We start from the raw sequence: 14,911 nt of genomic DNA, 5'->3' as shown, positions 1-14,911 counted from the left end.
AGTATGACGCAATACTGACACATAGATGTGTTCAGGACAGAACCGTCATGAAGCGTGAGATATATCGGACAAATCGGATAATGTATGGAGGAGTTATGAGGACTTCCTGTTTCACCAATAGGTGGCGCTATAAGTATGACGCAATACTGACACATAGATGTGTTCAGGACAGAACCTTCATGAAGCGTGAGATATATCGGACGAATTGGATAATGTATGTAGGAGTTATGAGGACTTCCTGTTTCACCAATAGGTGGCGCTATAAGTATGACGCAAAACTGACACATAGATGTGTTCAGGACAGAACCTTCATGAAGCGTGAGATATATCGGACGAATTGGATAATGTATGGAGGAGTTATGAGGACTTCCTGTTTCACCAATAGGTGGCGCTATAAGTATGACGCAATACTGAAACATAGATGTGTTCAGGACAGAACCGTCATGAAGCGTGAGATATATCGGACAAATTGGATAATGTATGGAGGAGTTATGAGGACTTCCTGTTTCACCAATAGGTGGCGCTATAAGTATGACGCAATACTGACACATAGATGTGTTCAGGACAGAACCGTCATGAAGCGTGAGATATATCGGACAAATTGGATAATGTATGCAGGAGTTATGAGGACTTCCTGTTTCACCAATAGGTGGCGCTATAAGTATGACGCAATACTGACACATAGATGTGTTCAGGACAGAACCGTCATGAAGCGTGAGATATATCGGACAAATTGGATAATGTATGGAGGAGTTATGAGGACTTCCTGTTTCACCAATAGGTGGCGCTATAAGTATGACGCAATACTGACACATAGATGTGTTCAGGACAGAACCGTCATGAAGCGTGAGATATATCGGACAAATTGGATAATGTATGGAGGAGTTATGAGGACTTCGTGTTTCACCAATAGGTGGCGCTATAAGTATGACGCAATACTGACACATAGATGTGTTCAGGACAGAACCGTCATGAAGCGTGAGATAAATTGGACAAATCGGATAATGTATGGAGGAGTTATGAGGACTTCGTGTTTTATGGCGAAATGTCAAACTTTGGCAGGGCGCCACGGCAAGGGTGTTTGGTGAAAACTCAATTTTTTTGATAACTTTTGATCACAAAGGTCTTAAGATGAAGCTGACCCGATATGAAGTTGATCGGATGAAATCTGTAGGAGGAGTTCGTCGAAGTACGAGGCATGGAAATGGTCAAAACAAGGACAAAATGGCACATTAAGAGCAAAATGGCGGACTTCCTGTTGCATGTTGGGTATAGCTCCAAGAGACATTTAAGTGTGGCTCGATGAAATACATATGCCCACCGAATTTCGTTAGCCTACATCAAACTGAAAGGTGGGGCTCGCCATTTTAAACTTTCCAGGGGGCGCTCTTGAGCCGTTTTGCCACGCCCATTTCCGTCACCCATGAATTATCAAATTTTTCACCGGGACTGACGTATCTGCAAAGTTTCATCCGTTTTCATCGATGTTCAGGCCGCCTAAAAGGCATTTGTTTGGAGTAAAGGAGAAGAAGAAGGAGAAGAAGGAGAAGAATAATAATAATCCTTCGAGTTTCAATAGGGCCTCGCACCGCCAGTGCTCGGGCCCTAATTAAATAACCAATACGTCACAATTCATAACTCCCTCGCTTATCAGAGGCTTCCTAATCATAAACTTGCATGCCACGGCGGGCTGTAATCATACAAACACAAATTAAAAAGCCAATAGCCTACAGTAGCCTGTCACAATTCAGAACTCCCTCGCTCACAGAGGGTGCCTGCAATCATAAACATACATGCCACGGCGGGCCAGACTCAAATATGAAACCATGGCCTACCTTATCGGTTGGTTATACAACCCACTGAGCAAAGACACGTCTAAAAGACGTCTTTTAGATGTCTTTTTCGGACGTCCAAAGACATCCAATTAGGAGCCAGAATGAATGTTTTTTTTAGATGTTCAAATATTGAACCCGTTTTGCACGTCCACAGTCGTCTTAGAGGGGTCCAAGCCAGACGTTTGAATATTGAGGGGTCCAGCAGACGTACAAATGGGGTTCTGGACCGACGGACGTTATTAAGACATGATCTGAACGTCTACCTGACGTCGCGTGTTTGCAGGGAAGGCGGAGTCGTCTGGGTTTTGAATTGAAGAAACTGATGATGTCGTCATGATCCAAGGTATCTGTTAGTTCTCTTTCAAACGACAGAAGCGTCAGGTTGTTCAAGCGTCCAGTCAACATTGATGATCTCAGGCGTGTCTTGATCCGGTTTGTTGCGGAGAAAAGTCTCTGACGGTGTAGGCCTACCAGTTAGCTCTTCAGAAGCCGGTGGCAGTGAAGGTCGCTTCGGTGGAACTTCCTCTTCAGAAGCCGGTGGCAATGAGGGTCGCTTCGGTGGAGCTTCAGCTTTTATGCTCACGTTAGCATTACACTCACGAGATGTTGAAGCTGTGGCCGTTTCTCCTTCTTCATCCCCAGGGCCAGCACACATCTCACCACGATCCTCCACTCTGTCTTTGGACAAGGCCTGGTCCAAACTTTCATTCTCTTCCAGACGTGGCTTTTTAAGAAAGCGGGTCAATGTTAGCTGTTTAGCCGTCATAGCGCGCACACTGAACAACTGCCCGCCGGCGCCAATCAGGTAACGTTAACTTACGCAGTACGAAAAAGACGGTTAACGCAATGTAAACGTAAGAGAGGAAGTTGAATATTATTAGTATTAATACATACGTTTAATCATTTCCAAGACAAAACTATTCACATTCAAGGTAGTTAGTGAAAATTAAACTTTAAAAATATTTTATTTTTATTTTATTATAAAAAATATGTATTTTCATGAATCTGACTGGGTGGGCCAGCTGTCAATCTGGGCGGGCCTAGGCCCACCCAGGCCCACCCATAGATCCGCGCCTGCATTACATTACAGTCATTTAGCAGACGCTTTTATCCAAAGCGACTAACAATAATTGCATTTAACGTAGGAAGAGCCAATGTACTACTACTTGCCAGAACTCACAAGTGCATCTTCTTTCTAAAACAAACAAGTGACTAAGAGCATAATCTAGTGCTGAAGCAAAGTGCAAGAATCACAATCTAAAGTACAGTGCAATATAATATAATAAGTGCTTAGGTGGGAGGATTGTTGTAGTACTTCTTGAAGAGATGAGTTTTGAGCCTGCGACGAAAGATGGGCAGCGACTCTGCTGTCCTGACATCAGTGGGCAGATCATTCCACCACTGCGGGGCCAGGACAGAGAAGAGCCGTGACCGTGTCGATCGACCGCATTGTTGTGGGGAAAAGAACATATTTGAATCCTGTGAACCTTTTTCATAAATGTATTACCTGGTATGGCCTCTATATTGATGTTTTTTTTTCTCATTTTTAATGGTAGTGAGACTCAGCTCTTGGAGTTGCACAGTTTCATACAAGCGAATGCAATTCAAAGTGCTTCACAGTAATAAAACAAAAGCAATTCAAAAACAATACAGTTAAATAACAAGGGATAGAATCAATAAAAATACAATAGTCTACAATAAAAATGATAAAATCAGTAAAGCGATCAGATAAAATAACAGCAACAAAATCAATAAAATAGCTCCAAAATAAATAAAAGAGAAATACAATGCACTGTAGTACTGTGTCAGTTAAGCCTACCCAGGTTTCTAATCTGTCCAGGAGTATTTCATGGCCAATAGTGTCAAATGCTGCGCTACTAGGACAAGGACCGAAACTTTGCCTGCATCTGTGTTTAGGTAAATGTCACTTAAGACCTTGATAATATTTGGTATGATTTGGTCGAAATCAAGACTGATAACGATCAAAAAAGGTTACTTGCGGTCAGGAATTCACTAAGTTGTTTATAGACAGTTTTCTCAATTATTTTACCTATAAATAGCAGATTGGAAATGGGGCAGTAGTTCAATAGGCTACAGAGGAATCGAAATCTTCAGTTCTTTTTTAGTAGGTGTACGAGTAGCCGTTTTGATGGCTTTTGGAAAAGTGCCTGTTTGAAGGGAACTATTTACCATTAGTAGTAAATCAAGTGCAAGGGAGCTAAAAACAGATTTGAAAAATTTAGTGGGTAGCGAATCCAAACAGCAAGTAGAGGTTTTAAGCTTAGACACCGTTTCTTCAAGAGTCTTAAGACCAATGATTTCAAACTGTGACATGTTAGTGATGCTACTGGGCTCTACTATTAGCCTACTGGAGGGACCTTGCTAGCTGCCATAATAGAATGTCTGATTTTATTTATTTTATCGCTGAAGAACACACATTTGTTGCATTTTTCAGTGGAGAGAAGCTCTGGAGCTATTTGAGACATGGGTTTGGTTAGTCTAGATCATGGGTTCCCAAACTCCATCAATGTGGGCCTCCCTTCTGAAAAAAGTGACACACCCGCGCCCCCAACCCCCCAAATTTGTCCATTATGCAAGGCAGCGTTAGCTAGCCCATAATGTTACACAGCTAAGTTAGCTCAGTTGCACCTGTTGCAAGTTAAGTTTTCGCACAATGCATTCATGCCTGCAGGGGTAGGCTCTCTCAGCACTATCCACAAATTGAGTATACATCTCTCACATTATTTATTTTGATTTTCTGACCTTTAAAATCACATTTCATTCATAAAAACCAGACATCCAAAAAATAAAAAACATGTTTTTCCTTTCTTTTTTCTAACCATCCCTCTGCGCCTCCCCTGAATTTCTTTGGGGCCCCCCAGGGGAGGCCCGCCTCACAGTTTGGGAATGCCTGGTCTAGATAGAAGCAGTGGCAAAAAGAGAGCGTACATCATGAGCATTCCTATTAATGATATCGGAGAAGAAGAGTTTTCTAGCTCTGTTTAACTCAACATTGTAAGAGACTAGCCTAGGCATAGGTCCCACCCCTATATATTCCAGATCTACCGTTTCTTAATGATTTTTGAGTTATTGGAAATGACCAAAAAAAGGTTTAGCTCAAAGAAAATGCATAAATGGTCTGATAATCGATGGCCTTAGTAAATTATGCTTCCAAACCTCGTCATAATAAGATCTAGCGTGTGGCCCCGAACACGAGTAGCCCCGGATAGGCCGAAGGTGTCAAGTAGATTCAGAAGTCCTGTGGCAAGGCTGTAATTTTCGACATCAATATGGATATTAAAATCTCCTGCTATGGACAAGCGGTCATAATCCATGGAAATAATAGACAGCAGTTCTGCAAATTCCTCAAGGAAAGCTGCAGAATATTTGGAATACATTGGGAGTACTTTCTAGTACAGTAGCAAGGTATTCAAAGGAAGAGAAACATCTAAGGTTCACCTGTTTACACTCAAAACAATCACAGAAAATGATGGCAACTCCAACCCCTTTCTTATTTTCTTTGGGCGTATCAATTAAAGGAGTAGTAAAGGGAAAAATCATGTTTAGCATAGGTTACGTATGATCATATACAATGGTTCAGATCAAAAAGTTGACAAAACTAGCACTTTTTAAAAAGTCTGATAATTGCTCTGCCACCGTTTTGGTCATACAATGGATGTGGGTGGGCACTGTGAAAAATCATTCAAAAAACATGTTAAACTCTCAATTTCAAAGACAAGAAAGTCACCGAGGTGTTAGTTGGTGTTCTGACATATAATTCGCCATAAAGTAAGATTCAAAAAAGGCTTTATATAAATGTTATTTTTTGGTGGGGAAAAAAATGTATGGCGGGTACAATTTTTCATCTACTGTACCAGACATTTGGCTGGTGAGTTAAAAAGTTAATTTTGAAACCTGCATGTATGTAATTATGCCTTAAGTTTAAAGTGAAGGGATTAAGAGAGGATGTTTTTCTCCAGTAGGTATTAAGCAAATAGTAACCCATAACCTACAATTATGATGGGATCTGCAAGTTAGGAATTTCTTGTAATATGGCTTCTGATCAGTATTTCTGTTCATCTGTCAATTGAGCTAGGTACCATAAAAGCAAGTGAACTACCTGATCGACGAAGGGATGGTGTCAAGGGCAGCAATGCAGTCATCAACTACGTTTCTTCAACAACTATGGAGTTGGAGAAACACATGTGGACCTTCATTGTGACAACTGCAGTGGACAAAACAAGAACAACTTTGTGCTGTGGTACTTTGCTTGGCAGACCATGCACAAGCTTCACCTGAAGCTAGACCTCCACTTCCTGATTGCAGGCCACACCAAGTTTTCCCCTGACTGGTGCTTTGGCTTGATCAAGCAGCGCTACAGGAAGACCAGAGTGGACACTTTTACTGACATTGCTGTGGTGGTGAGAGACAGCGCTCCTGTGAAGAAAGTCAACACCCCACAGCTTGTCGTACTTGAGGACGGCACAGTGCTTGTTGAAAGCTACAACTGGCACCAGCATCTGAGTAGCTATTTCAAAAAGCTCCCAAACATTAAGAGTTACCAGCACTTCAGGTAATTAGGGCCCGAGCACTGGCGGTGCGAGGCCCTATTGAAATTGTATGGATTATTCTCTTACCTTCTTCTTCTCCCCAAACAAATGCCGTTTTGGCAGCCTAAACATCGATGAAAACACATTAAACTTTGCAGATACGTCAGTCCCGGTGAAAAATTTGATATTTCATGGGTGACGGAAATAGGCGTAGCAAAACGGCTCAAGAGCGCCCCCTGGAAAATTTAAAATGGTGAGCCCCACCTTTTAGTTTGATGTAGGCGAACGAAATTCTGTGGGCATATGTAGTTCATAGAAATGTCTAAAAATGTCATAAAATGTCTCTTGGAGCTATACCCAACATCCCCCCAACACCCGACCTTTGTGATCAAAAGTTGAAATGAAATGAAAATTTGAGTTTTCACCAAACACCCTTGTCGTGGCGCACCGCCAAATTTTGACATTTCGCCATAAAACAGAAAGTCCTCATAACTCCTCCATACATTAATATGGAGGACCATATTAATGTCCTCCATAAATTAATATGGAGGACCAATTTGTCCAATATTTCTCACGCTTCATAAAGGTTCCGTCCTGAACACATCTATGTGTCAGTATTGCGTCATACATATAGCGCCACCTATTGGTGAAACAGGAAGTCCTCAAAACTCCTACATACATTATCCGATTTGCACCAATTTGCTGACGCTTCATGAAGGTCGCATTCTGAACACATCTATGCATCGGTATTGAGTCACACTTACAGCGCCACCTACTGGTGAAACAGGAAGTACTCATAACTCCTACATACGTTATCCGATTTACTCCAAATTGCTCATGCTTGATCAAGGTCGCATCTTGAACACATCTGTAAGTCAGTATTGCGTCATACCTGCAGCGCCACCTACTGGTGAAACAGGAAGTCCTCATAACTCCTGCATACGTTATCTGATTTACTCCAAATTGCTCAGGGTTGATAAAGGTTGCATCCTGAACACATCTGTGCATTAGCATTGAGTCATACTTATAGCGCCACCTACTGCTTACAGGAAGTCCTCATAACTCCTACATACATTATCCATTTACCCCAAATTGCTCACGCTTGATGAAGGTCGGGTCCTGAACACATCTGTATGTCAGTATTGAGTTAGAGTGCAGCCTACAGGTCAAGCAGGAAGTCATCATAACTCCTACATACATTGTCCGATTTACACAACATTTCTCACGCTTCATCAAGGTACTGTCCTGAACACATGTATGTGTCGGTATTGAGTCACGCTTAGAGCGCCACCTACTGGTGACAGAAAGTTTCTCTCAGTACTGGACACCGAAATAGCACACCCTTTAATGGCGCTGCACCCCGACACGTGTGGGGTGCGAGGGCCCGCTCACTGCTGCTCGCAGCCCTAGTTATCATTGTCATGTATTAGCTATTCTATTTTATGGATATAGTATGGTTGTATTTTATTTGTGGCCAATATTTTAATGAACTATTTTAATGCACTATCTCCCTTCTGTTCTGTTGCAGCTTTGATGCTGGGATGCCTGTTGTGGTTGAGGCCAGAGAACACTGTGATGCAACACCAGTCAGGTGTCGGCTGCTGTGCAACGCTGATGTCCAGCCCCCACAAAGATGGTCTTCAGGTGCAAGCCCCACCCTGACTGGACATGGTCAGACAGCAGTATCTGATCATGGATGGCTGTGACTGTGTCCATGATACAGGCAGTGCAATTACATAACATGTCAAGTAAACTGTACAGTAGTATACAGTAGTGCAGAGTCAGTTGTCTATTGTATAGACAAGGTGTTCCATTGCCCCAGTGTTGTCAGGTGTTGATTCAAGTGATAGAGTGTATAGTATTGCAGAGTCAGTTGTCTATTGTATAGACAAGGTGCAAGGTGTCACATGTTCACTTCTGTTATGATGAGACTCAAGACATCACTTGCCCCCTGCCAAAGAGTAGCTTGGAAGAAGCCCCCTGCCAACCAGCAGCTCAGAGGAAGAAGACTGTCCGTTTATAGTGCTCTGGTTGTACTATACATAGGCCCTCACTCTCATTCTAACAATGGCACACATGCCACCACCTGGACCAACAAGTGAACACGTGACACCTTGCACCTTGTCTATACAATAGACAACCAACTCTGCACCACTGTACACTCGAACACTCGAACCAACACCTGACAACACTTGAGCAATTGAACACCTTGTCTATACAATAGACAACTGACTCTGCACTACGGTATTCTACTGTACAGTAGTATTGTGCTGGATTAGCATTGGAAGCATTGGAACTGATGTGTCCAGGCGACAAGACCTATCTTAATTTATCAGACATTATTTTATGTCATTTCGATTCACAGCTATTTCAGTGGCGTGACTAACTTCCGTCCTACCAGTCCTGAACAGAAACAAGCCAGCCATGCACATAAGCCAGGCTGGACCTGGCCTGGTTTGTCACTGCCGTACACAGGCTGAGCAAATCAAATGCATTGTCAAGCAAAACAGGTCTATCATTGAGAGTGACACGACATTACAGTAAGTCAAGTTTTCCCTGAACCCCTTATCTTTTCTGTTTGGCGCGCCCCCACTCTGAGGCACAGACTAATGCACTCTCCTCTCTAAGCTGACGAAAAGGACACTTGCTTGACCAAACTGGTGGGCACCTTAAGGTGCATGAACTGTGCCCACTGTGACAAAGTCGTGCCTTCCAAAGGTTGTGTAGATGTCTATACCAACAAAACGTATAGACAAGATTTTATTAACTGCAATACTTCCTTTGTTATTTACCGACTGTCTTGTCCTTGTGTGGAAGTTTTTTTTACATAGGTTGCACAAAGAGATGCCTTAGGGATCGCCTTGCTGAGCACACATATGCTGTCAGAAAGAGGAACCATGATTATCACATGACCAGACATTTCAGCTCATACTGACAATGATTACATATAGAAGGTATCAAACATATCAAGCCGCTGGTCAGAGGGGTTGACAGAGTATGCAAACTGAATCAAAGGGAAACCTTTTGGATTCACAAATTTAGAGCTCTAGAACATCCAGACCTTAATGAGGAGATTGATTTTACGTTATTTATAGGCTATTTTTTCTGTCTCGCATGTGCGTTTTGGTTGTTCCACACCTTTGAGGGCACCTGTTTTTCTGCCTTGTTTTTCATTGTGTTGTTTATTATAGCCTATCATTTTGTTGTTATTATTTCTGTTATTATATACATTTTGCTCTACATCATTTGCATGAATTGCTATTATTATTTCAGGTTATTGTAGGCTAGACCTTTATTTGTATATAATTAGTGTGAACTTTCACCTGTAGCCTAATACAGTATGTCACGCGATAGTTTCCCATGTATAAAGCTGGTTTTGACAATGGGCTACTATTTGTCTTACACCCTAATGAAGAGGTAGCACTATATTATATAGTGCTTCTATAATCACCTGGCAGGTAAGTAAAAAGGACAGTGCACCATACAGTACCGAATTCCACCAATAGTCAGCATACTGTAGCTGTCTAAGGCATCCAATAAAAGTCATTCAAAAAGGGTGTGGAGCCCCCTGGAGGGCCTCCTTGATGTGCAGCACAGTAGAGAGGGGCGGAGGAGAGAAACGGAGAGAGAGGAGAGAAATATTTAGTATTTGGTCTTACTGTACAAAAATCATGAATATCAGTAAAATGTTTCCAACAGAGAAACATTGGATGTAATACACTCCATCTGTGACACAAGGGTTGTGTAGTTGGACTCTCCTGGAAACCAGAAATCCAGAGGGGCTCTGTGGTGTGCAGCACACTTTTGGATTTGATCACTTCCTCATTATGACTTGACCTGAACCTGAAAACACTCTTAATGGTCCCTGGCCTAACTTTACGATGCATTTTCACTGACACCAGGTTTAGTTGGGGCCCCTCTGTTACAGCTGTCTCCTGGGTCTAGACCCAACATAAAGGACAAACACAAAATGGTTTTCAGGTCTCCTCTCAATCAGAGTCAATTTATCCAGTTGTAGTCCTAGGGTCCGCTATTTGGGCAGGGCTGCCAACAACGTCTCTGATTGATGGAGACCTTGCTGTTACACTATAGGATTGTGGGTAGTGTATTTTTTCCTGTATGAACAACAATAGTTTGAGGGGATAAAATTAGGACAGAATTCAAAATACTGTCAAAATAATTTAAAATACAATTCTGATGAATTTCACTTTACTGTACATCTACTGTACCATGTAATTTTTTTAATGAACATTGCAGTAGCTTTATTTGCAGAAGCTGCTGCATACAGTGCTGTTTACAGTAAAACATGTTGATGTGCTGTGGGCTGAATTTTTGATATTTCAAAAATCTGTGAAAATTGTGGAGGATAGTATGAAGATGCAGTGTAGAAATTGGGGTGTCAATTGACCAAACAATGTTGGAGGAGTTTTAAACTTTAGACGGCTGCTATAGCGCCACCCTCAGGACTATTGGCCCACAATACCACATGAGGACTTTTGACATAGGACTAGACCTGCCACTGCCACAGACATCATGAACTCCCAGCCAACAAGCTGGTGCTCTGGGAGCCAACACACGGGCACCGGTTAAGAGGACGTCCCACACCAACATATGTGGATGTACTGAGGAGGGACACAGGAGTGGAGAGTTCTGCGGAACTGGCTGGATGTATGGACAACCGAGAGGATTGGAGACTTCGCTGTCAAGCTCGTCTGAGGACGACCTAATGAGACCTACAGTATGTGCAACGTTTGGTGATTTTTGATGCATAAGAAGTCAGAATTCCTAGGATTCAGATTCAGGTTCATAACATTGGGAAATACAAGAGGGACGGGCAGCTGAGCTGCCTGGAATCTAAAAAGCTACAAATAAAACTTAAATTACATAAAAACTATAAGGAATTTAAAAAAAAATGTTGATATCCTTGAAACAGCTAAAAATCTTGAACATTTTAAACTTTTAGGAGACAGATTTCAAAGTTGAAGAGAATTTCAAGATCTGCCCATTGACTTCCATTGTGGAAAAAAAACTTGGAGAAAAGCAGAATATCTTGAAAAGTATAAAATATATTACAATTGTGCTTAAAGAGCTGAAAGTTTTGATATTTAAATGGTTTCTGTAGCACAAAGTAGGGAGAAGTTAACAGGCGGCTAAAAACATGAAAGAAAAAACTATAAAGAACTGGATAAAAATAGTGTGAATGCTGAATCATTAAACATTGAAGATAATGTTACTGGAAATAAGAAATACTGATTTTTATGACCTTTCTCTGTCGTGTGTGTGTTTTCCAGGGTCCCTCTGATCAAGGGGAAGACTGCCAGGGAGAAGCTGATGGAGAAGGGTCTCTGGGAGGAGTACAGACTTCGGTACCCTCACAACCCCATGGCCAAGTTCGTCCAACAGGGCAATGAGGGCATTACCAATGATGCTGATGTAAGTACACCACACACACCATGAATTGTGTATCTGGTAGTTTCACATACATATCTATTGACTGACTGACTACATTTCCACAGTTCCTAACCTCAACCGCTGTTTGAGTTTTCAATTCCAGATGAACTACTTCGGTGTGATCTCCATTGGCAAACCCCCACAGTCCTTCACTGTGATCTTTGACACTGGATCTTCCAACCTCTGGGTGCCCTCAGTCTACTGCAACAGCCAGGCCTGCCGTGAGTACGACTGGCCATACGACTCAATCCACCTTTACTTAAAGGGACAGGGAGTCAATCTCTTTCACATAGGAGTCCTGTGTTAGAGAATATAGGGTTATAGGATGATAGAGCTTGTTTTAATCCACCTGCACCGTGCATTGGGGGGGAAGGGCATGTTTGGAAGTAAAGCAGAGATATGAATCAATTACATTTTATATAAAACAAATCCAATTAAAATCCAAATCTCAAAACACATTGTAGACGTCATTGAGGAGAAATACCTTAAAATGTATTTTCTAACTTCAACTCAGACATAAATGTTGACAGTTACTGTCACAAGCAGCTGAAAGGACTGTATGACCTTCAGTAACATTTACATGTTCTGCAGAGAACCACAGGAAATACAACCCACACCAATCCAGCTCCTTTAGTTGGGCACACAAGCAACTTGATGTCTGGTACTTAACTGGCAGCATGACTGGACAACTGGGCTATGACACCGTCGAGGTAACCAATCAACCAGTCATAAAAAAAAAAACACAAAATTGAAAAGGAGCAGCTCTGGGACAAATTATGATACCTTATTTTGTGATTTAAGTACATTTGATAAACAGTGACACTGGTAATTAGTGTGTGTGTGTGTGTTGACTGACTGACTTTGCGGTGGTTCCAGGTGGGCGGGATCTCCGTGAACCATCAGATCTTCGGTCTGAGCCAGACGGAGGCGCCTTTCATGGAATACCTGCCGTCTGACGGGGTCCTGGGCCTGGCCTTCCCTTCCATGTCAGCCTCCGGGGCCACGCCCGTCTTTGACAACATGATGAGTCAGAACCTAGTGGATCAGAAGCTCTTCTCCGTCTACCTCAGCCCAAAGTACTGAAGGCACATTAAGAACACACATATCATCATAAAAAATGTGGCACAAAGTACTAAGTAACCAATCCCTTCCTCTGTATGGCTACACACCACTGTTGTGTGTGAGAGTCAATGACCTCTGACCTGTCTTCTCCCCCAGTGCCCAGCAGGGTAGTGAGATCACCTTTGGTGGCATTGACCCCAACCACTACACAGGTCAAGTCACCTGGATCCCCCTGAGCTCTGAGACCTACTGGCAGATCACTATGGACAGGTGCTGCACACACACGACAGAATGTTACATTACACCCAAGAGACATCTCTGCACCAGCAGCTATTGTCGTGCCTCTCCCTGCAACACAGCACATTCAGAAAAAAACATGCATACTGTACCAATTACCTCAAACGATGTCATGTTGCTTATTGCTATCTTCTGAGCACATGTATCCCTGAGCGCTGTTTCTCTTCACAGTGTCACCATCAATGGACAAACCGTGGCTTGCAATGGCGGCTGCCAGGCCTTCATTGACACTGGGACGGCCCTCATCGTTGGCCCCCCGAAGGATATCAGCAGCATTAACTCCCATGTGGGAGGCGGCACTGGCCAATTTGGACAAGTGAGTCGGAAAACGATTTCTTAGGATCTCCATTCACAAACACTGGTCCATCCACAGGGAAGTCTAATGTGTCCCGTTTCTCACCCAGGCTCCTGTTAACTGCCAGAACATCAACAACATGCCTGAGGTGACCTTCACCATTAACGGACATGCTTTCTCCCTCCCCGCCACTTACTACACATTCCAGGTCAGTCCACCAGCACTAGCAGTGGTATGCCCATAGAAACAGCCCTGCTGATGTCAGCAAGAATGGTGCATTTCAACATGTGTGAAGAAAAGAGCAAATGAAGTCACTTTCTCCCTTTTTCGCTCTCTCTCTCTCTAGTATTCAGATGGCTGCAAAACTGGCTTCACTGGTGGCGGCATCAACAATCTCTGGATCCTTGGTGATGTCTTCATCAGGCAGTACTACACCATCTTTGACCGGGGGAACAACCATGTGGGTCTGGCCACAGTTGCTTAGTTGAAAACATCTCCAGCACCACATCTTGTAGAGAGTCCTCATGTTTTACTTCTAGGTGTAGAACTAGTGTTGAGAACATTCTGAAAACTGTCAAAGTCAAATTAATGCCTATGAGTAAAATATGTTGTAGCATCGCAAAGGTTTTTTGTCTTTATGTGTTTGCTTGTATGATTTGGTTTATATGGTCCAGCTTTGGGTACCATGTGTTAAAGGAAAATGCTCGTTTTTGACAACCTGGACCTTATTTACGACATATTATAAGAAGTTTGACTCACCGAGATCACTTTTGTGTTGTTCGGAGGCCTGTAGAAGAAATTTAAAATCCAGCGCGAGCCAGTATATCCATGTAATCGCGTCGGACGGGGCAACGGGAATGCAGTTTCTCAAAATCCATTTTCGGCCGCTAAACGGTTGTTTTCATCAATCAGATTGGATGAATCGACAGTTGAGATTCCTCAACGCGAGGCATTGTAGTGGTTTTCAAATACGAGGTCTTTAGCCTCTGTAATATGATCTTTACACGCCTCTCCCCCACTTGTTCCAGCACGCATGCGCACAGGCCAGCGCGCTACGATCGTTGTTGGTGCCGAGAATATTGTCGTCGTCATTCGTCAGCAACAATCCGATCGTAGCGCAGAGAATGTGAGCCGGAGAATAGCCAGTCTGCGCGCTGGCCTGTGCGCATGCGTGCTGGAGCAAGTGGGGGAGAGGCGTGTAAAGATCATATTACAGAGGCTAAAGACCTCGTATTTGAAAACCACTACAATGCCTCGCGTTGAGGAATCTCAACTGTCGATTCATCCAATCTGATTGATGAAAACAACCGTTTAGCGGCCGAAAATGGATTTTGAGAAACTGCATTCCCGTTGCCCCGTCCGACGCGATTACATGGATATACTGGCTCGCGCTGGATTTTAAATTTCTTCTACAGGCCTCC

General features: G+C 42.9%; 1 protein-coding gene across 1 annotated transcript; it reads left to right on the top strand.

Moving 5' to 3' along the window:
* Positions 1-8,018: 8,018 nt before the first annotated feature.
* LOC311330026 (pepsin A-like) lies at positions 8,019-13,974 on the top strand (the record flags this gene model as incomplete). The annotated part of the gene is made up of 9 exons (XM_084461975.1): positions 8,019-8,056; positions 11,677-11,818; positions 11,940-12,057; positions 12,428-12,546; positions 12,713-12,912; positions 13,055-13,168; positions 13,367-13,511; positions 13,600-13,698; positions 13,837-13,974. The coding sequence occupies 9 exons, from the start codon at positions 8,019-8,021 to the stop codon at positions 13,972-13,974; spliced, it is 1,113 nt and encodes a 370-aa protein (XP_084318101.1).
* Positions 13,975-14,911: the final 937 nt, after the last annotated feature.

This window comes from Borostomias antarcticus (assembly GCF_949987555.1).
Source record: "Borostomias antarcticus genome assembly, chromosome: 3".
Lineage (NCBI taxonomy): Eukaryota > Metazoa > Chordata > Actinopteri > Stomiiformes > Stomiidae > Borostomias > Borostomias antarcticus.
The sequence above is the reverse complement of the archived record's forward strand: the minus strand, read 5'-3'. Positions and strand labels throughout refer to the sequence as shown.